General features: G+C 51.2%; 1 protein-coding gene across 3 annotated transcripts in view; it reads right to left on the minus strand.

The window, feature by feature from the left end:
- Positions 1–10,198: 10,198 nt before the first annotated feature.
- The window catches only part of s100p (S100 calcium binding protein P), an 86,876-nt gene continuing 73,192 nt past the window's right edge, over positions 10,199–23,882 (minus strand). Inside the window, exons 5-8 of one of the 3 annotated variants that reach the window (XM_072474362.1) lie at positions 23,127–23,216; positions 22,111–22,275; positions 15,607–15,802; positions 10,199–10,684 (exon numbers count right to left, since the gene is read on the minus strand). In XM_072474362.1, coding sequence (XP_072330463.1) covers positions 10,403–10,684; positions 15,607–15,802; positions 22,111–22,275; positions 23,127–23,216 — 733 coding nt within the window. In that variant the 3' untranslated portion in view covers positions 10,199–10,402. The remainder of the gene's footprint in view (positions 10,685–15,606; positions 15,803–22,110; positions 22,276–23,126; positions 23,217–23,882) is intronic. The other 2 variants (XM_072474364.1, XM_072474363.1) reach the window with 2 other exon arrangements.

Genomic DNA, 23,882 nt, shown 5'->3' on the forward strand with positions numbered 1-23,882 from the left:
CCCCCCTCCCCATATCCCCCTTACCCCATATCCACCCTCCCCCATATCCCCCCTCCCCCGTATCCCCTCTCCCCATATACCCCCTCCCCCATATCCCCCTCCCCCATATCCACCCTCCCATATCCCCCCTCCCCCAAATCCCCCCTCCCCCATCCCCATATCCCCCCTCCCACATATCTTTCCTACCCCATATCCCCCATCCCCATATCCCCCTCCCCCATATCCCCCTCCCCATATCCTCATATCCCCCCTCCCCCGTATCCTTCCTACCCCATATCCCCCATCCCATATCCCCCCTCTCCCATATCCCCCTCCCCCATACCCCCTCTCCCCATATCCCCCTCCCCCATATTCCCCCCTCCCCCATATCCCCCCTCCCCCATATACCCCCTCCCCCATATCCCCCCTCCTCCATATCCCCAAGTGAATCCAGCCCTAACCTTAACCTCTGCAATACACGCGCAACCGATGGCGTGCATTCATATACCTGTCTAACACTGTTGCCTTTTACCCCTGCCACCCCCACCCACCCCCGCCACAGGAGAAACGCGCACACAACACCAGGGAGCATGTGAGGACTGGAGGAGGCCCTGCTGATGAGAGGCCACTGACTGAACACGAGGAAAGGGCCCTGGAACTGGCTGGCGGACCTGAGGACCGGGAGGTTGCTGATGCAGAGGTCGGGGGCGTACTAGCAAGTGAGCCACTGACAGCCCGTCCCCATATCCCACCTCCCCTATATCCCCCTCCCCCATATCACCTGATCACTGCCTGCGTGTCTAACCATGCATGCTTGATTGTGTATCGCAGGAGCAAGCGTCGAGGCACCCATCCCCGCAGATGCAGACCGCCCGCAGGATGCCCCTCGGAGGCCACGGGAGACGGAGAGACCCGGACCCTCCGGCATGCGACGCCCGCAGGATGCCCCTCGCACACCACGGGAGACGGAGAGACCCGGACCCTCCGGCATGCGACGCCCGCAGGATGCCCCTCGCACACCACGGGAGACGGAGAGACCCGGACCCTCCGGCATGCGACGCCCGCAGGATGCCCCTCGCACACCACGGGAGACGGAGAGACCGGGAGCAACAGGGAGACGACGCCCCCGTCACGTGCGGGTGCGACGATGCAGGCGTGTGCCACCCAGCGACGAGAGGGGCAGCCACAGGCCCCCGTCACAGCCGAGCCAGGACACCACTACCCAGGACACCCCTACCCAGGACACCCCTACCCGGGACACCCCTACCCAGGAAGACGAAATACCGGACAGTGACACAGAGTGGATGGGTGGAGACGAACCCCCATCCCAAAGTGCCATGGACTCAAGAGTGGGATGAAGAGCACGACACAACACCACTGCTGTCACCAACACCCTCCACCATCGCAGAAACACTCACCTCGGTTGGGCACTTTAGTGATGAGGCGTCTGGTACACTCACTGGTGCGCACAACACAGCCATCCCGGTACAGCAGGTGGAGGTAGGAGCAGCAGAGGGGCCGGGCGGTCAGGGGGCAGCCCAGCCCAAGCGAACATCTGCTGCCCAGATGGATCCCGGGTTCCTGGAGTTACCACACCCACACATAGATCCGATGCAACCACCGACCCGGAGACGAGCGAAGAGGGTGACGGGCGGCTTGCGGCGGCTGAAGTCGCAGGTGGAGGAGTCCACCCGCGTCCAGGAGCTTGGAGTGGTGCCGGTCTTACGTGCCACCCAGGCCGACACCGCACGGGTGGCGTCCGCGGTGGAGGCAATGGGTGCGACGGTGTCAGACATGGAGAACGGTTTGCGAGGCCTGGGGCTTTCCGTGCAGGCGGCGTCTGTGGCCCAGGACATGGCTGCCCTCTCACAGGAGGCCATGAGCCAGCGCCAGCGGCAGATGCGCTCAACGCCATAGCCACATCTCTGCAGGCCATGGCCCAGTCTCAGCAGGCCATAGCCCAGTCTCAGCAGGCCATGGCCCAGTCTCTGCAGGCCATCGCTGAGGGCATCGGCGCCATTGGCCACGTGCGAGCCGGCGTCGCACAGTCACAAACAGGGTTTGCCAATCCCCTGGGCTCCATGGCTGCAAACCTGCAGACCCCTGTCCATACCAGCACGGGCCTCCAGGACTGGCAGCGCCAGATGTCGGGGGGGCGTCAGATGGCCAGTCCGTTCGCATCCCCCACCCATGTAGAGGCCTGGGGGCCATCGGGCACCCCGAGGGAGGAGGAGGTGGTGTGGTCCGTCCCGGGTCCCCCTGTAGGGGAAGTCCCGGAACACCGCGACACCTCGGACTCCCCCCCTTCCGTCCCAGGTGCATCGGGTGGGCAACGGGCAGGACAGGCTGGCAGCTCGCCATCCCAGTCGCCCGGGCCGCAGCCTGGCCCATCTAGGCCAGGACGCCCCAGGAAACGGCCGCCACAGGGATCCCGTGTCAGAGGGCAGGAATCACAGGAGTCCACCTCCAGTTCTGCTGTACCGTCTGGGGAACCACGTAGACGTAGTCAAAGGGCCCGTAAGGCCAAACAATTAGACACTGAGTAAGTTGGCATGGGTGCAGGTCACAGATGAGTTTTAGGGGCTAGGGTATGTGCATGAACTCCTTTGGTTATTAAAGTCAATGTTACACCTACAGAAGCTGCCTTTGTGCTCTGTCCAAAGCGTGCGGGGGTGTCATGTACGTTGAGCGCAAGTGTGTGTGTGTGAGGGGTGGTCTTACCTCAGCCCCAGGTGAGTCTGCCCCTTCCCCCTGGGCCGCCATCAACATCCCCCCGGGCAGAGGACGGGACCGTGCGCTGCAGTGTCACAGCCGCATGCAGGGATGGTGCGGGTGGATGGTGGTACTGTGGCTATGGGTCAGACATAGTCCAACGATGTGGAGCCAGGAGCTCATCGCAGGGCGGGTTGTCATCATCCTCCATGGCCTGCAATAGACACGTGTCCACCCGCAACTGTGTGAGCCCGGCTGTTGTGCCGCAGGTGGATCGGCAATGGGGGGGTGGTGTGCATGCGGGTGGGGTTGGGGAGGGGGTGAGGGTGCTGGGTGGGTGGATGGGTGGGGGGTGTGGGTGGTCAGCTGTTGCCATGGTGTGCGGTCTGTGGCCGTACTACCCGATTCCCACGCTCATCTAGTCAGTGACGCGGGCGGCTATCAGCATGTCCCGTGCCCGCTGGGCCAGCCGGTAACGGTGGACAGCCACCCGCCTGTGTCTAGCCCATCTGCCCTGGCCATTGCCCCCATCCCCCTCATCTGGGGAGGACTGCGCCTCTTCCTGCTGCTCCTCCACTCCGCCCTCCTCTGCCTGCGGCACATCGCCCCTCTGCTGGGCTATGTTGTGCAGGATGCAGCACACCACAATGATGCGGCCGACCCTATCTGACCGATACTGGAGGGCGCCCCCAGAGAGGTCCAGGCACCTCAGCACGCCAAAGCATCTCTCTATCACTCCCCTTGTCGCTACATGGGCATCAATGTAGCGGTTCTCCACCTCATTGCGTGGCCTCCGTATAGGCGTCATCAGCCATGATCGCAATGGGTAGCCCCTGTCGCCCAGCAACCAGCCCCTCAGCCGGGGATGGCGTCCCTCGTACATGCCGGTGATGGATGACCGCGACAACACGTATGAGTCATGTACACTGCCCGGGTAACGGGCGCTGACGTGCAGGATCGTCATGCGGTGGTCGCAGACCACCTGTATGTTCATCGAATAGGTCCCCTTCCTATTGGTGAACACGGCCGTTATCTGCAGGTGGCCGCACGGCGACGTGCATCCCATCAATCGCGCCCTGGACCATGGGGAACCCGGCCATGGAAGAGAAGCCCACGGCCCAGGCATCTTGGCTGGCCCGGTCCACAGGGAAGCGGATGTAGCGGTGCGCCATGGCATATAGGGTATCTGTCACTGCCCGGATGCACCGGTGCACCAATGTCTGCGATATGCCGGACAGGTCCCCACTCGGTGCCTGGAATGACCCCGTTGCATAAAAGTTCAGGGCCACCGTAACCTTGATGGACACGGGGAGAGGGTGTCCCCCGCCAGTGCCACGCAGTGACAGATGTGCCAGCAGGTGGCAGGTGTGTGCCACGGTTTCCCGCCTCATCCGGAGTCTCCTCCTGCATTCCCGGTCCGTGAGGTCCTGGTATGACTGCCGGGGCCGGTACACACGGGGCGCCCTCGGGTGCCTCCGTTGCCATGGGGCCGCGACGTCCTCCTCCCCGTCGGTCAGGTGTCCCTCCAGCCTGGGCGGCTGCCGCCTGCCCCTCTGCGGCAGCCTGCGCCGCCTCTCTGGCACGCTCCTCCTCCACATCCAGGGCAACAAAGACATTAGCGATGCCGCCACGGCGGCCAACATCACTGGATGATCGGAAAACATGACGGCCTGGTGGGGGGGGGGAACGACGACATGTCATCATTGCCCATACTGCCTCCTCCCCCCAGCCAGGTGGCATGGACGGCATGGGGCCAACTGTTGGAGGCTGGCACCTGGCCAGGTGGACCAACTCACTTGCCCTCGCACCCCCCCTCCCCGGCACGGACCCCTCCCCATCCCCATCCTCCACCCCGGCACGGACCCCATCCTCCTCCCCGGCACGGGCCCCCCCATCCTCCTCCCCGGCACGGACCCTCCCCCATCCTCCTCCCCAGCACGGACCCCCCCCCATCTTGCTCCCTGGCACGGACCCCCCCATCCTCCTCCCCGACACGGACCCCCCATCCTCCTCCCCGGCATGGGCCCCCCATCCTCCTCCCCGGCACGGGCCCCCCCCCCCCCATCCTCCTTCCCGGCACAGGCCCCCCCATCCTCCTTCCCGGCACGGACACCCCCCCCATCCTCCTCCCTGGCACGGACCCCCCCCATCCTCCTCCCCGGCACGGACCCTCCCCCCCATCCTCCTCCCCGGCACGGACCCCCCCCCATCCTCCTCCCCGGCACGGACGCCCCCCCATCCTCCTCCCGGCACGGATCCCCCCCATCCTCCTCCCCGGCACGGACCCCCCCCATCCTCCTCCCCGGCATGGACCACCCCCATCCTTCTCCCCGGCACGGACCCCCCCCATCCTCCTCTCCGGCACGGCCCCCCCCTTCCTCCTCCCTGGCACAGACCCACCCCCCCTTCCTCCTCCCTGGCACGGACCCACCCCCCCATCCTCCTCCCTGGCACGGGCCCCTCCCCATCCTCCTCCCTGGCACGGGCCCCTCCCCATCCTCCTCCCCGGCACGGACCCCATCCTCCTCCCGGCACAGACCCCCCCCCTTTCCTCCTCCCTGGCACGGACACCCCCCCCCCCCATCCTCCTCCCCGGACCACCCCCCCCCCCCATCCTCCTCCCCGGACCACCCCCCCCCCCATCCTCCTCCCCTGCACGGACCCCCCCCCCTCCTCCCCGGCACTCCCCCAGAGCCCAGCCCACTCTAACCACCCCCCCCCAGGCCGTCACCCACCTCCACGCTGGGCGGCGTAAGCCTGGAGCACAGGTTGACGCCGATTAAAAGGTTTGATTTACGTCGACGGGACTTCGGCCCATCCGGAAGGGAAAATATCGGCAGGCCCAAAATCGGCTGCCTTGCGCCCACCTGTGCCATTCTCCGATGTCAGCGGCGCCATTAACACCCCGCCGACTTTTCTCCCTTCGGAGACTTTGGCAACCAGCGGGGGCGGGATTCACGGCGGCCAACGGCCATTCTCCGACCCGCTGGGGGGTCGGAGAATGACACCCCTCATGTCTGAATTTGTCAGAGGAGCTATATCTGTGGAGGCTAAGCTTTGCAAGGCAGATGGTGATAGGATTATCCAACCAAATTCAGGTCCAGGCACAACTTTTGATGCTGGCTGTCAAAGTCACTCACAAACACCCTTAACTTTTATGTTCCTGGAATAATTTAGGTTTTCACACAGGAATTATCAGAAGCACAGATGTGCAATGCAAGTGACCAGTCTCTAATTTGCTCCAGCAAGCAATCTTATTTTGTTTTCTGTGGCAACATGACAGAAATATGCAATGTTACAATGGCAGAGTTCCAAAAGGTCTGGAAGGTTATAGTATACAGTGTGGTGCTCTTTGTCCCAAACATGCCAGTACCTGCCTCAATAAGAAAGTATCCCACTCTCTGTCACTAGGTGATTTCCAACCAGCAGAATTAAATTATGGAACTCAATGTCTGGTTCATGTGTCATTTTTATTTGAAGATAATCCATCTGCAGGTGCCTAATAATCCCTTGGAACTCAGGTATTCCTTGACTATTAGCTGCTTCATAAGCTATTGCAAAATAGCTATTGCATAATTGCATATGGGCAGCACGGTAGCAGTTACTTCACAGCTCCAGGGTCCCAGGTTCGATTCCCGGCTTGGGTCACTGTCTGTGCAGAGTTTGCACTTTCTCCCCGTGTCTGCGTGGGTTTCCTCTGGGTGCTCCTGTTTCCTCCCATAGCCCAAAAATGTGCAGGTTTGGTGGAGTGGCCATGCTAAATTGCCCTTAGTGTCCAAAAAGATTGGGTTGGGTGGTGCTACGGGGTTACGGGGATAGGGTGGGGTACTCTTTCCAAGGTTCCGGTGCAGACTCGATGGGCCCAATGGCCTCCTTCTGCACAGTAAATTCTGAAGCTGTAATTAACAGGGCAATAGCTCCCTGACAGCGAGATGTCTGGATTGTTTATTTTCATCTCCCTTCACGTTTGACTGCATTTCAAGAATCCTGCTTTGAAGCTAACCACAATATTTGTAAACATCTATCTATGATTGAAAGGTCCTCATCACATCAAAATAAGTCGTGCTTTCTGGTGAGAAAAATACTTATTTCCTAGATGCTTATAAACATTGGGCTGGATACTCCAAAAATGGGGCTATGTCCCTACGCCGGCATAAAACACTGGTGGTTTCACTCCCCAGTTTCCTGAAATAAATAAAGAGCTATCCACTTACCTGCAGGGGGCTAGCAGGAACCCGGGGAGCTTCAAGCAGCTTTGGCTGCGGATATATGACTTTAACATTTAGACTGAATTAAATTAATGTGTTCTGATCCAAGTATCCGCTATTTTTATCCGTTTCACTTGCAGCTGACAGTGGGTCACAACTCCATGTGGGCCATTTAGACTTTGGGCAATAGTGTTAAGTGGATGATACAGGATTAGCCACCCATTATTTGTCTCTCCCAATTTTCACTCCCATGAGTTTTCCTTAAGACTAGTCAGAGCTCAGGTTACATTTCATTCATCTTGAGCAGCCGAAGTAGCAGACTTTACAGGACAAACTACTGTCCATAGTTGAGAGTATAGGAAAATTAAACATATGCACTGTTCCTTAAGCAATTTCTCAGAAAGTACAATTGAATAAACAGCAGAATGCACCCCTGGACACTTTTACTTCCAAAACCAAAATTGCATCCAAGGGTCAAAATTAGCATTTGAGGACAGGAAGTGTTATCACCTCAGTCACTGGATCAAGAGCAAGGATTAGTGATCGTTATGCAAACAAGAGTAAAACAAATATAAAATAGCTGCATTCTCATGTGAGGATAGTGATGAGTCCCAATAATGTTCAAAATAGTTACCAATTACAAGTTTTTAGAAGCTAAAATGTTATTTAGAAATTTGATTAAGTGTACATCCATCCACAAAAGGCTGTAATTTACTGAAAATATAACAGCATGTGAACGATGCAGATGTTGTTAACATGCAAATTAGCTACCCACTCATGGTGAGGAAGAGATATGTGAATTGCAAATCCCTACTAATTAATGGGCAATTTGCACATTTTGCTGTTAGCTCCATGAAAATAGCATTTCATTTTTAACTGCCCTGCGATTTTCATGAAAATTATGCCATATTTGCACATTAATTGGCCATTAAATTCACCACAGAAGGTCTAGCAAATAATTTTGATGAATTTAAATTCTGATAAAAGGTCATCTCGAGCTGAGATCTTAACTGTTTTTCTCTCCACAGATGCTGCTTGAACTGCTGAGTATTTCCAGCACTTTGTTTTTATTTCTGATTTCCAGCTTCTGCATTTTTATGCATCCTTGTTAATACATTTTATTTTCCTTTTAATTTTCGGACAATTGCTAATGACCGCCAATTAGTCTATTTGGCTTAGAAAGTGAACAATTATTTGTATGGAGTCTCATTCCTTTAAGAAATGAATAGTTGTTGGAGATTTTAAAAATGTCAATTTTAAATTTTAAGTTTTTTTCTCATTTTCCTGTCTGTTTCCTCCCACACTTCCCTATTTTCTCCCTTTATTTCTCTTTAAGCACTTGATTTGACATTGAATCATCCCATTCGAATTCATTCTCTCTGTCAGTTCTTTCACTGTTTGGGCTTATTCTCTGATCCCCAGCCACAGGTTTCTCGGCAGCACACCATTCGCTGGTGACTGGATTCTCTACTCCCATTGTTTGTCAATGAGATTCCCCATTGAAGCCACCCTACGCCGCTGGAAAACACACCGGCAGGGATGCGCTGCCAGCAGAAACAGAGAATCCCTTCTCCGGCCGTTATTTCTCAATCCTTAAATTCAATGGTTAAGGAAATACCGAGAGATTTTCTCTGGCCTCCCAGTGGGGTGTCGTTGGCTGGCGGCAGGGGTGTGCCATCAGTGGGAATGGAACATCCCGCTGGCGTGAACAGTCGGAAGATCTTGCCCACCTTGTTTGTTCCTTTACTCACCAATATCCAAGGTACCCTGTTGCCCGTTACATTATCAGCTTGCACTTCCAGCTATTTACAGAGCAAAATATCGTTTGAGCAAAAGGTTGTTGGAAAATGGCGAACTAACTGGCACACAGTGAATTGCCCTCCTCCAGCAAATTTTGGCCTATAGAATTTCACATCCCATCATATCTCTGCCAGGTTTCCACAAAAGCTAAGGCCATTCTCCTGTCCTTTTCAAAATGTGTCTTTTCCAAATATTTTGCCTCTGCAGGTTTTTAAAAGTTTCCTACATTACAACAGTGGCTACAGTTTTGTACTTCATTAACTCTAAAGCACTTTCAAACACTTAATGATCATGAAAAGTATAATATAAGTGCAATTTTTAAAAAAAATGTTTTGATTCTGGTAGAATATTCTGTATCCTAACAACTGATTTCTTCAACTTCTCCTTTCATTATTTTGGCGATTTTAAATTTATGGAAATCTAAATTAATTTTTCACATAGTTGTAGCTGTTGGAGGCCAGTCCCAAAATATGGCTACAGGAGATTCTCAGGACAGTGTCTTAGACCCAACATTCATCAGTTGCTTCATCAGTGACCTTCACCCCAACATGAGGTCAGAAGTGGAGATATTTGTTGATAACTGTACAGTTTTCAATTCACAATTCTTCAGATAATGAAACAGTCCCTGTTTGTATGCAGCAAGACCTGGACAATACCCAAGCTTTGCCTGATGCCTGGCAAGTGACATTTGCCAGCTCATGACCATCTCTAACAAGAATGTCTAATCACCTCCCGTGACATTCAATGGCATTACCATTGCAGAATGCTGCATCACTTAACATCCAAAGCCGGGGGGGGGACCAACTGGACCTGGCACATATATACTTTGGCTCCTGGAGTAGGTCTGTAGTTGGGTATTTTGAGTTGACTGGCTTACCTCGTGACACCCCACAGCTTTTCTATCAGCTGTAATGGATGTCAGGAGTGTGCTGGAATATCACCCACTTGCTTGGATGAGTGCAGCAACAACAACACTAGACCTGCAATACCATCCAGGACAGAACAGTTTGCTTGGTTGGCATTCTATTTTTTTTTAAAAGGTAAAATTTCTACTTATAGTTATACCTTTGTCAGAAGTACAATTTTAAAAATGAGACACCCCTGCTAGTTAAACTAGGTTGCCATTATACATGAGTGGTCTGCATCTTGTTGCTCCCTCCCACCTGTAGTCTACTTCCATTTCCTAGTCACTCCAGCTGATTAATATAAATCAGTTATTCAAATAACAATACACTTCACATCACGTCTCGGAAAAATGGGTTAAAGGTAAATTATTTCAAAATATGTTTAAAACATCTATTCCCACATGAAAGTTGCAGAAAACATCATGATAATCATGAGTAAACAGATGGGATAAATGTTAATGCTAATAATTATGTAAGTGTTTGCAGGGACTGCTTTCATCTACCAACTCGTTCTAAGAATGTGACTGTTTATTATGCATTATCGCCTCTTCTTTTGCTAATCAGAATTTATGATTATAGTTATCCATGTGCAAATTATTAGTAACACATTGCTACATCATTGTTTAATTATGGAGATACTCAAGAGTGTATTTTACATATTTTGTCAACAGATATTCCAATAAACTTTGTATGAAAAGGTGAAACAGAGAGAAGTAATCATTTTCTGGTAGAATTTTGATACAAGGTGTCAATTCTTCAAAAACTTTAGTAAAAACTGGATTTTTTCTCCCATTCTTTTCATTTATGCAAATGTTCCTTGAGCAGAGAGAGGTACTGTGTCATCTTCACCATGATAATAATTACAGTTCCACAAGCAAACATACACATTGGCCAAAAAGCTGAATTTAACAAAGCTGTAGGAAGATCAAACCTTGTCAAGAGAACATTATTTTGTTGTCCTTCTGGGTCATAGTAACAAGAAAAAGGGTTAGGCTGGGATTGTGTGTTGTTTTCTGTTATAGAAGCTATTAGCATTTCAGTTTCTGAATAATTTATATTACACTTTGTAGCACAGAAACACTGAAAAAGAAAAAGAAAGATTATTCATTTTCATCTTGCAAATTTAGAGTATTCAACATGATGATTCACAGCAGCTAAATTGAGATAGTTTAAAAACTATACATAATTTCCCACTAAAAAATTATAATCTACAGGCCGCAATCTAGCAGCCCTGTTAGCCGCAGGTGAAAATCCCATGATGGGCACTAAATCTCGTGAGCAACCAAAAACGGAATTAGTGTGGGGACATTCCCTTCTCTGCTGGGGTGTCCCAATCTACATGGGAGAGAGAGGGGGGGGGGGGGGGAAGGAGGAGAAGAAAGAGTCCGATTGGGGCACCCTGTAAAAACAACAGCCCAATCTCAGAGTCCCGGTGTTGCTGGTGTGTTTCAACTCCGCCCCTCCAGCTGAATGTGTAATTTCAAAGTGCTGCCAATCAGAGTGCTGTTAAATCAGGCCAGAAAAGGTGTCTGTAACACCAGCTTTTCTCGCTGTGTTGTCCTACATTTTGAAATGAATGTAAAGTTGATAAAACTGCCGAGACACTTGCCCAAATCTGGCCTTGGAAGACCTGAGCCATTTCACGTGTGCAATGCAGTCCTTGAGCGGGGATGCAAAATGAATTCTGATTGTTGTGGGACAGTAAATAATAAAATTATACAATGCTATAATATAGAATGAGGTCATTCAGCCCATTGGCTTTCAACAAACGCAATTCATCTAATCCAACTCCCTCACTCCCTATGCTGAGCCAGCTGGCAGTTTAGGTCTATGAGAAGATCAGATACAATTACTGGGATGGGGGTAGTGGTGATGCGAGAACAGGTTGGCAAGTTGTGGGAATACGGATTTTCACTATCCACATACTTCAATGTTGCTCTCAATTTGTGGGATCAGCACTTGGTAGTTCTGAACTAAAAGGCAGAGAAACTGAAAAATTGGGAACGTCACTCAGCCATGCCTCAAGGGTCTGGGACATGTTAGTTTGGTCACTGTGCCTCGAGTAGTAAAGTCACTGTGCTTGTAACAATGTTAACAAGGAGAGGCTGATGAACCTGAGTGCATCTTACTGACTCCATGGCCGGGATTCTCCGCCGGCATGATTCTCTGTTGTGCCGGAGTGCATGCCAATGTAGAGATCAAAAAGGTAGAATTGGTACATGAATGTATACAGCAAGCCCCTATTTACTGTAATCACGCTGAAACCGTGAAACGTGGCATTTTGAGCTCTTGGAGTGAATCGTGAACTCAATAATAAAGAATTGAAACATAATTCCATAGAAAACTGGAGGAGTAGGCCATTTTCCCCGGGGAGCCTGCTCCACCATTCCATTCATTATCATGGCTGGTCATCTAACTCCGTAACCTCTTCCTGTATCCCCCCTTATTCTTTGATCTCTTTAGCCACAAGAGCTATCTCTAACTCCTCGAAAACATACAATGGGCGTCATTCTCCGACCCCCCCAGCGGTTCGGAGAATGGCCGTTGGCCGCCGTGAATCCCACCCCCGCCGGTTGCCGAAGTCTCTGGTACCGGAGATTGGGCGGGGGCGGGAATGGGGCCGCGCCGGTTGGCGATCCCGCCCCGCTCGATTCTCCGGCCCGGATGGGCCGAAGTCCCGCCAATACATTGCTTGTCCCGCCGGCGTAAATTAGAGTACCTATTTACCGGCGGGACAAGGCGGCGTGGGCGGGCTCCGGGGTCCTGGGGGGGGCGCGGGGCGATCTGGCCCTGGGGGGTGCCCCACAGTGGCCTGGCCCGCGATCGGGGCCCACCGATCCGCGGGCGGGCCTGTGCCGTGGGGGCACTCTTTCCCTTCCGCCTCCGCCACGGTCTCCACCATGGCGGAGGCGGAAGAGACTCTCCCCACTGCGCATGCGCGGGAAACTGTCAGCGGCCGCTGACGCTCCCGCGCATGCGCCGCCCCGACATGTCATTTCCGCGCCAGCTGGCGGGGCAACAAAGGCCGTTTCCGCCAGCTGGCGGGGCGGAAATCCCTCCGGCGCTGGCCTAGCCCCTCAATGTTGGGGCTCGGCCCCCAAAGATGAAGAGCATTCCGCACCTTTGGGGCGGCGCGATGCCCGTCTGATTGGCGCCGTTTTGGGCGCCAGTCGGCGGACATCACGCCGTTTGGGGAGAATTTCTCCCAATGTTTTGGCCACTGCTGCTTTCTTTGGTAGTGAATTCCACAGGCTCAGCACTCTCTGGGTGAATAAATTTCTCCTCAGCTAAGTCCTAAATGGTTTACCCTGTATCCTTAGACTGTGATCCCTGGTTCTGGACTCCCCCACCATCAGGAACATCCTTACTGCATCAACCCTGTCTAGTCCTGTTAGAATTTTATAGGTTTCTATGAGATTCCCCCCCCCGCCCCATATTCTTCTAAACGCCAGCGAATATAATCCTAACTGACTCAATTTCTCCTCATACGTCAGTATGTCTGTTTTGACTAAGTACTGATGTTGAATTTTGTATAATGAAGTTCTTGAAACAAATAGCTAATTCTTAGTTGTTTTAACTGATGCTTGTGTTTAATGAATGAAAATATAAAACAGGAAAACAATCCAACTGAGCAAAGGGCTGCAGTGTATTTTGAACCAGGCTACTTGTCCCACAAAAAGGAAAAGAAATTGAGTTATTTTATAGATGGCCACCACAGATTAGCCCACTCAATGCCTGCAACATGCTCTGTCCATCTGTACTTCAAAATTACAATTGCGTCCAATAATATATAGTACCCTGGTTAGACATTTAAACAGCATCCCACCAGAAAAATCTCTTTGCCCATATATAGGCCCACCAGAAATTGCACCAGAGAGGCCTTCAGCGTCCAAAAGGTCACTGAGGTGCTCTTCCTCAATTTTCTACTGCTAGCCTCCCAATTTATAGTCGAGAAATGGGTGGCGTAAACATTTATCACATTTGACAATTGCAGTTACAGGCCTTTGGACACCAAAATAGCCATTTTACCAAGCATGCTTTGTATTCTTTGTACAATTTTAACCAAAACAATTTTACTGCCATTTATTTTTAAGATTTGAATTCTTTCTCTACCTGAATAATGCCCTTGAATGCTTGTGGCATAATAATGGTGTTACGTGTTAAGAATTAATCCAAGCTATTCCACAAATTATTCAAATACCTTAACTAGTCGAGCATGGAACCTATAAGAAAACAAAATTCTTGCTGGCAAAAAGATCCCTTTAGGTGGAGTGGAGATGCAGTTTATGCAGGCTTTGTAGAAACACATCAGAATCAATCGGCCTACATTAGACATAATGAGCATACAACACCCATGGAGGTAATTTTCACTTTGGATATGAGCAAAAAAACTGGCAGTCATAGATTGGCTGCCCATTACATGCCCTGCCTGATTTCTTCCTGGTCCATCAAGATGGAAAAATAATTTGTCTGGTGCAGTGGCTCCTTTAAAGAATACTGGTAAGGGTTCTCTCTGCGGGACATCATTGGATGGGTTGTGCTCGATGCATGGCCTGCCTGTTAATCCACAAAAATTACATCAACAACAGAGAGAGGATTCCAATTTACAATTTAAATAAGGCTTTAGGAAATGGGGTGGGCTGTTAATTTTGAACAGTAGCACTATTGTTATGCCTTAAACATTCAAGAGCGTTATTTAGGTAGATGGGTAGATAGAGAATTCAAATCTTAAAAATGCCCCACTATTTTCTGTTGGCAAAATGTAATTACCAATATTGTGTTAGAAAATTGTTGTATCCTTAGTTGACTATGCTACATTTTAGGAACTTAAATTATAGAAAACATGCCTGGATCCAAACATGGGGCGAAATTCTCCCCAAACGGCGCGATGTCCGCCGACTGGCGCCCAAAACGGCGCCAATCAGACGGGCATCACGCTGCCCCAAAGGTGCGGAATGCTCCGCATCTTTGGGGGTCGAGCCCCAGCATTGAGGGGCTAGGCCGGCACCGGAGGGATTTCCGCCCCGCCAGCTGGCGGAAACGGCCTTTGTTGCCCCGCCAGCTGGTGCGGAAATGACATGTCGGGGCGGCGCATGCACGGGAGCGTCAGCGGTCGCTGACAGTTTCCCGCGCATGCGCAGTGGGGAGAGTCTCTTCCGCCTCCGCCATGGTGGAGACCGTTGCGGAGGCGGAAGGGAAAGAGTGCCCCCACGGCACAGGCCCGCCCGCGGATCGGTGGGCCCCGATCGCGGGCCAGGCCACCGTGGGGGCACCCCCCGGGGTCAGATCGCCCCGCGCCCCCCCCAGGACCCCGGAGCCCGCCCATGCCGCCTTGTCCCGCCGGTAAATAGGTACTCTAATTTACGCCGGCGGGACAGGCAATTTATCGGCGGGACTTCGGCCCATTCGGGCCGGAGAATCCAGCGGGGGGGCCCGCCAACCGGCGCGGCCCGATTCCCACCCCCGCCAAATATCCGGTACCGGAGACTTCGTCAACCGGAAGGGGCGGGATTCACGGCGGCCAACGGCCATTCTCCGACCCGCTGGGGGGTCGGAGAATGACGCCCATGAAGTATATTTTTATTTCTTTTTCCTCATACAATTTAGGGATAACTTTGTTCCAGGTGGTGTGCCTTGCACACAGAGTCTGTACACAGGAAATTCAGATGAACATTGTTCATGATTTTCCAAGCATTAAGATTAATGGTCAGAAACTTTGATATTTTCAGGAGGCGTGAAGTTAAACAATTGCATATCATTTGTAAGCACATCACAGAAGGAGAAAAAAAGCATCTTTATATCTGTCAAATAAGCTATCTACAAAGAATTTTGTCCTGATTTAACCTTCATATATTGCCAGGCCATGATCTCTTCTTTGCAATACCACCATCCACCTCTGAACTCTCTCACTTGTCTTGTCACACACACATATTTGATTCACTCATTACCATTGGCTCATTATCATTATCAAGACAATGAGATCATGCAGCATTGTTTCCTACCTCAGAATTGACGCGTACACTATCTTCTGAGAGGTGTAGCAGAGCCCTCGACCCTGAAGCTGATAGGTTAACATATATCTGGATGCAAGGATAATGTAATGCCTTCTGACAATTTGACACACAGCTCTGTATGCAGTTTTTGCAGTTTGTAATTCTTGTTTCAATGACAGTACATTTTGATTCCCCTTTCCAAACACTAAGTAACACAAAGAAAACTGTATATCAAAGTATTGTCTTTATTCCTTAGTTAGTTGCCGAGCAAACATATTTAGGAGCTGCATTATTGTTCCAATAATACTTTTTGTAAATAAATCTAAATCCATTCCATCACTCTCTCAATATGAATTTCAGTTTTCGTAACTGATAACCAAGACCAATAATTCTTAAGTTTATCGAAACTGCAAACATGTAAAAATGCATCTTTACTTGATGATTAAGTGTTTTTTAGTTCATAAGGAATTAAATAGTCAGTTGAAATTTCAATGTTTTTTTTGAAAAAACTGGCATTGCATATTTTGTAAATGATAATAATTAGACAATGAACTTAGAGACTCTAGTATTTAAGGTCTGGATTCTCTATACTTCGCCGCTGCGATCTGGAATTGCGATCGGGTTGAGAATGGAACACTGGCTGAATAACGGGTTCTCCGCTCTTCTGCCATTGGCCACAGTGCGCTGCCTGCCCCATGCCAGCAGAAGCATGCAAATTCACGATAGGTATGCAATTAACAGGCTGGAAATCCAATTCTCCACCCCCAACGTAACGCTCCGACCCCTACAGCAGGCGAGATTTGGTGCGAGGTTGGCCAGGCACAGCCCTGGCGCGGTAGAGCCCAAGGGTGGTCTGGGCACTGATAATGTGCCCCTCTGCCGCTGCCAAGCTACAGAGGGAGAGTTCCTCAAAGGTCCTGGGGGTTGGTTTTGCTTGGGCTGTGGGTAAGAGAAGTTGAATGGAAGTTTTGCTTTTCAGGGGATTTGAAACCTTTTCAAGTGCTGTGGACTTTCGTGGAAGCCTCTGACACTTGTAACAGCTGCTGTTTTGTCTGAGGGTATAGATGTCAGGAAAGGGAAAGTGTTTCTGCTTTGTCAAGAAGGACAGTTCAGACTGCGAAGGCCACATCAGAATTTAAAAACTTTGACCGGGAGGATGCTGTTGAGCACAGGGCTGCCCGAGATCACCATGTCAAGGGAAGGGGAGTCTCACCCCTCACCCACTGCCCTCGCTTACCCCCCCTCCCCCCACCAGGTTGCAAGGCAGCAGGACACATTATTCATGCCCTGATCCCTTTGGGGTCCACCACGCCAGGCATGGGTTTCAGGTGGGGTGGCTAATGGGGAGACTGGGGAGTGGTTGTGTCACCCTTACGCAAGCATGGTATGTTTGGGGGGATGGGAGACATGTTATTCTCGTGGTGGGGGGAGGATGCCTTCCTTTTATCAGCAGGGGCGGAGGAGTCAGGATTTGCATTGTGGGGGGTGGGGCCTGCCTGTGGAATTTATGATTGGGTTGCCCGCTCAAAATGACGACCCGATACTGGAATTCTGATGGAATCCAGTGATCTCCCCATGCATAAATTTGCATGGCTAAACAGTGAGTCTCGCTCCTGGACACTGCTCTTAATGCCAACAGGGATCAGTCCTGATTATCTGCTGGTGGGAGCACCTCGACTCAGGAACGGAGAACCCCGGCCCCAGTCTTAAGTGTAGATTCACACCACAAGTTTCCTGCATCAGAAATGTGGCTGGCAGAGATGTGGAGGAAATTGTCACGTCCTTCATTTTTGTCATCTTGTTGGTAAACCAAGGACTTATAGTAAGGGGTTTAGAGATATTAATATTTGCTGTCCTTTTTTGTGGGTGAATATATCCCAGAATTGAGCTTTTTTTCAAAATTTAGAGTAACCAAATATTTTTTTTCCAATTAAGGGGCAATTTATCATGGCCAATCCACCTAACCTGCACATCTTTGGGTTGTGGGGGTGAAACCCACGCAGGCATGGGAGAATGTGGAAACTCCACACAGACAGTGACCCAGGGCTGGGATTCGAACCCGGGTCCTCAGCGCCGCAGTCCCAGTGCTAATCACTACGCCACATGCCGCCCCTGGAATTAAGCTTAACATGAAATTTTCATGTATAATTTTACTGTGGTGGTATGTATTAGGGGTAGTACGGTACCTGTGATGCCAAGAGGCTATTGGTAGACAGACACTGGGTCCTGATTGGATCTGCCGCCTGCTCGCTCCACCCAGTAAGGCGGAGTATAAGAACCCGGGTTCTCCCAGCAGCCGCATTCTGTAACTGAGCTGCTGGGGAACAAGTCTGCTTAATAAAGCCTTTGATTGACTTCATCTCTTCTCGTCTCGTGAGTAATTGATTGTGCTACAATTTATTAAGCAGACTTAAAAAGACAATGGAGCTCCGGATCGCCCCGGAGTGTCTGCGAATCAGCCCCCATGCAGCAAACTCAGCGGCCGTATTTAAACACTGGCTAGCGTGCTTCGAGGGATACCTCCGAATGGACCCCGGCCGGATCACAGAAGACCAGAAAATGCAGGTCCTGCATTCCAGGGTGAGCCCGGAGATCTACACGCTCGTCGAAGACGCGGAGGATTTCCCAACGGCGCTCACCATGCTGAAAGGAGTCTACATTCGGCCCGTAAACTAAGTCTACGCACGCCACCAACTCGCGATGAGACGGCAAATCCCCAGAGAATCGCTGGACAAGTTCTACAGCGCGCTGCTAATATTGGGAAGGAACTGCAACTGCCCATCAGTGACCGCAAACAAACATACGGAGCTCCTAATCAGGGATGCTTTTGTGGTAGGTAAGCCCTCATCCCAAATCAGCCAGCGACTGATGGAGAGGGGCTCACGGAGGCACGGGCCCTTGCGGCCTCCCTCGATGTGGCCTCACAAAATGCCCGCGCTTACGGCCCCGACCGCCCGGCAGCCCCTTGGGCTCCGTGGACCCCCGCTGCGACCGACTCCCCGGCACCCCCCATCCCCCCGCAAGCCTGCGCGGCCAGAGCACCAGACCACCCGGGGGGGCCCCGCTGCTATTTTTGCGGGCAGTCGAAACACCCCCGGCAGCGCTGCCCGGCCCGCTCGGCCATCTGTAAACGTTGCGGGCACTATTCGGCGGTGTGCCAGTCCCGGGGGGTCGCCGCAATCTCCGGGGGAGAACGGGGACAGCAGACTCAACCCCCCCAACGATCCATGTGCGGCCAACGGGCGCGCCATTTTGGGTCCCGGACTGCATGCGGGGAGGATGGGCGCCGCCATCTTGTGACCCTCCGGACATGTGCGATCCATGGGCGCGGCCATTTTGTCCGCCCCCGACCGCGTGCGATCCATGGACGCCGCCACCTTGGCTGATAGCCAAGGACTCCAGCATGGACGGCTCCACAGGGTCTGAAGAAAATGCCCCGATGCAGCAACCACGATTGGCTTCGGTGACCCTGGACCAGTCGCGGCTCCGGACACTCCAAACGACAACAACGACGGTGCTGGTTAACGGGTACGAAACGCCATGCCTGATCGACTCTGGGAGCACGGAAAGTTTTATCCATCCGGATACGGTAAGACGCTGTTTTCTTTCAATCCATCAGAGTACCCAAAAGATTTTCCTGGCAGCGGGATCCCATTTCGCAGAAATCAAAGGGTTCTGCATCGCGAACTTAACAGTGCAAGGGAGAGAGTTTAAGAATTATCGGCTTTATGTCCTCCCCCACCTCTGCGCTCCCACTCTCCTAGGGTTAGATTTCCAATGTAACCTCCAGAGCTAAACGTTCCAATTCGGCGGCCCAATACCCCCACTCACTATTTGCAGCCTCGCGACGCTCAAGGTTGAACCGCCTTCCTTGTTTGCGAACCTCACCCCGGATTGCAAACCCGTCGCCACTAGGAGCAGACGGTACAGCGCCCAGGACCGAACGTTTATCCGGCCAACCTCCGCAAATTCCTCCAGACCGCTAACGCACTGAAGCTCACCTATAACGAGGGAAAATGCGTGTTTAGCACCGACCGTCTAGCCATCCTTGGCTACATGGTGCGTAATGGAGTGATAGGGCCCTCCCCCACTGCTCCAAAGCCCTGAAACGCTGCCTGGGCTTCTTCTCTTATTACGCCCAGTGGTTCCCCCACTACGCGGACAAGGTCAGCCCGTTAATTCAGTCCACTACCTTCCCCCTGTCGTCAGAGGCCCGCCAGGCCTTCTGCCGCATCAAAGCGGATATCGCAAAGGCCACGATGCACGCAATCGACGAGTCCCTCCCCTTCCAAGTCGAGAGCGACGCATCCGACGTAGCTCTGGCGGCCACACTCAACCAAGCGGGCAGACCCGTGGCCTTTTTCTCCCGGACCTTCCACGCTTCAGAAATCCGCCACTCCTCAGTGGAAAAGGAAGCCCAAGCCACAGTGGAATCTGTGCGACATTGGAGGCATTACCTGGCCGGCAGGAGATTCACTCGCCTCACTGACCAACGGTCGGTAGCCTTTATGTTCGATAATGCACAGCGGGGCAAAATCAAGAACGACAAGATCTTGAGGTGGAGGATCGAGCTCTCCACCTATAACTATGAGATCTTGTACCGTCCCGGAAAGCTGAACGAGCCGTCCGATGACCTATCCCGCGGCACATGTGCCAACGCACAAGTAGACCGCTCCAAGCCCTCCACGAGGACCTCTGCCACCCGGGGGTCACTCGGTTCTACCACTTTTTGATGACCCGCAACCTCCCCTACTCTGTTGAGGAGGTCCGAACAGCCACCAGGAACTGCCAAATCTGCGCAGTGTGCAAGCCGCACTTTTTCAGGCCAGATAGAGTGCACCTGATAAAGGCTTCCCGACCCTTTGAGCGCCTCAGTCTGGATTTCAAAGGCCCCCTCCCCTCCACCAACCGCAACACGTACTTCCTAAACATGGTGGACGAATACTCCCGTTTCCCTTTCGCCATCCCCTGTTCCGACATGACCGTGGCCACGGTCATTAAAGCCCTCTGCACCATCTTTACACTGTTCGGTTTCCCCGCATACATCCATAGCGATAAGGGGTCCTCCTTCATGAGCAACGAACTGCGTCAATTCCTGCTCAGCAAGGGCATTGCCTCGAGCAGGACGACCAGTTACAACCCCCGGGGAAACGGTCAGGTAGAGAGGGAGAACGGTACGGTCTGGAAGACCGTCCTACTGGCCCTATGGTCCAGAGGTCTCCCAGTTTCCCGTTGGCAGGAAGCCCTCCCGGATGCCCTCCACGCCATCTGGTCGCTGCTGTGTACCACAACTAATCAAACGCCTCACGAGCGCCTCCTCGTCTTCCCTAGGAAGTCCTCCTCCGGAACGTCACTTCCGACCTGGCTGGCAGCCCCAGGACCCATCTTGCTCCGAAAGCATGTGCGGGCGCACAAATCGGACCCGTTGGTCGAGGGTTCATCTTCTCCATGCAAACCCCCAATACGTCTACGTGGCATACCCCGACGGCCGACAGGGCACGGTCTCCCTGCGGGACCTGGCGCCCGCCGGAACCACACACACCCCCCAAACACCAATCACCCCCTCCCTCCCACCGGCGCACCCCACGGCCGCTCCCTTCCCGGGTGGATCGGTCCTCCTCCTGTGCCCGCCCAGGAGTAGTGAAACAGGAACAAACAGCGCGACACTCCCAGAGACGACAGTGCCCGAGCCAGCACCTGCACCACCACCGGGGCTGAGACGATCGACAAGGACGACCAGGGCACCCACTCGACTCGTGGAATCCGCGTGACAAAGCAAAACATGTAAATAATTCAATAACCCAGTAAAGCGGCAGTGTAAATAGTTCACCGTTGAGATCGATGCATAGCACTGTGTTAAGATAATTCCAGTACCAGCTTTGTATACCCCTAGCACCATGCGATCCACCACCCCGCCGGGTTCTTTTTTAACAAGGGGTGAATGTGGTGGTATGTATTAGGGGTAGTACGGTACCTGTGATGCCAAGAGGCTATTGGTAGACAGACACTGGGTCCTGATTGTTTCTGCCGCCTGCTGGCTCCACCCAGTAAGGCGGAGTATAAGAACCCGGGTTCTCCCAGCAGCCGCATTCTGTAACTGAGCTGCTGGGGAACAAGTCTGCTTAATAAAGCCTTTGATTGACTTCATCTCTTCCCGTCTCGTGAGTAATTGATTGTGCTACATTTACCAAACAAGATTCTTACTTCATAGCACTTCTGAAATCATATACACAATTTTTTCCTGAGTATTTTATGCAGACTGCTGCAGAACAACAAAGTATACTGTCTGTTTAATCTTAATTTCAGCATTTGCAATGCAAACAATACAATGTAAATTTGGAAGAAATTAAAAAATTATATTGACTCAATCCAACATTATTTAGTTTCCAATTTTACTTAAAATCTACATAATAATTCAGCTAACTTGTTTCAGAAATTGGATAACTATGTTTATTAATTCTAACACTATAATTCAATATCTACAGATCTATTTTAAAAAAAATTTCCCAGTACCTCTCGTTGTAGGAGCGAACCAGTTTTGTTCCCAATAGGAAGGCAAGCACTATTGAACATATCAGCATTCCAAGACCCAGATATGTGGCCCTGTCCTCTCCTGCTTTCAGGGCAGAAACTGCATTCCATTTTTCCAGATCAGAAGGAGTAAATTTTATTTTGCTTCTGAAATGCAAGCAGACGCGTTAGTATTGCTTATCTATTGCTCGTGTAAAAGCTTGGGGCCAATGCAGATTTCTGTACACTTGTATCATTAGCTGTTGAGTCACAGGCATGAAGATGGCAAGCCCAGAGTACTGGCTTACAATTGAAAAAGCAGATTGAAAATGAATAATTTAGCGAAACATAGGTGATCAAATAGGCAGCGACCCCAATCAATCCCGGCACAAATGCCAAGATTCACCAGCTGGTGGCCACACCAGAATGAAGGGGAGGTTACCTGATTTAAATAGTTCAGATGACTCAGTATTTCAGACTGCTGTAAGGGGCAAAAGAACATAAGGTACAATTGGGGGTGGTGCTAGATCTGGAGGGACAAAGGGGCGAAGGTCGGGTGGTTCCCCTTCCTCACCCCCACCCTGCCAATTGTCCAAAATGTTCCAAATAGTTCTCTATACAAGAAGGCTACAAAATAACTAATGTTTCATGCCTGAAAAGTTGAGCATTATCTGGACAGCACAGTGGTTAGCACTGTAGCTTCACAGCTCCAGGGTCCCAGGTTCGATTCCCGGCTTGGGTCACTGTTTGGGCGGAGTCTGCACGTTCTCCCTGGATCTGCGTGGGTTTCCTCGGGGTGCTCCGGTTTCCTCCCACAAGTCCCGAAAGACGTGCTATCAGGTGAATTGAATATTCTGAATTTTCCCTCGGTGTACCCGAACAGGTGCCAGAATGTGGTAGGGGCTTTTCACAGTAACCTCATTGCAGTGTTCTCCTTCTGCACTGTAAATTCTATGATAATCTATGATAATCTATTTGTGACAATAAAGATTATTATTAAATAGATAAATTGCTCCTACCGAGAGGGTGCACAGACACGATGGGCCGAACGGCCTCCTTCTGTGCAGTTACAATTCTGTAATTCTGTATGCCTGCAACTAGTTACATCACTGCCAATATAAACAAATACAAAGTGGAATGTTGATGGTAAATCAGAAAATAATATTTTCAGATTAATATTCAAAAATATTTTAAAACCATCATCTCCAAATCACACCAGTACATACATATCTTTGATGTGATTTAATCTGCCTTCCTAGCTGCCGTCTCAAGTTTCGCCCATAGGTGTGCAAAGTTGTTGTTTTAGGATCCAGTTGCCTGGCCCCAAGCTGAAATTCCTTCCCTGCATCAGTTTGCTACCCACAGTAATCTTCCATCAATTCTCTGATATCAGCCTATATTCTGCCCCTACCTCTCCCCATTGTGCCAAAACCCTAATCCATTCACAAAATAATTAGATGAAAAGGCCATTAGGCTCATTTAAATTCATCCATATAACATTAACACTTTCCAAAAATTACATCAGTTGATTCCCAAATGATTTCAGCTTTTTTGCCTCCATTGCTCTATCTGGAAGTTTATTCCACACATTGGTAATTTTGTGTATGAGGAATTTTCTAATATCAGTCGGAACATTTTATTGGTTGGAACCTGTCACATCCTTTTCTGCTCCCATATGGTTCATTTAAAGCAATATTCTGAGTTAACCTTTTGTGTAACTTTAGCAATAGAATATACTTAAGATCACCTCCCAGTTCTCTTCCCAATCCTCTTCA

This window comes from Scyliorhinus torazame, chromosome 14 (genome assembly GCF_047496885.1).
Source record: "Scyliorhinus torazame isolate Kashiwa2021f chromosome 14, sScyTor2.1, whole genome shotgun sequence".
Classification (NCBI taxonomy): Eukaryota; Metazoa; Chordata; class Chondrichthyes; order Carcharhiniformes; family Scyliorhinidae; genus Scyliorhinus; species Scyliorhinus torazame.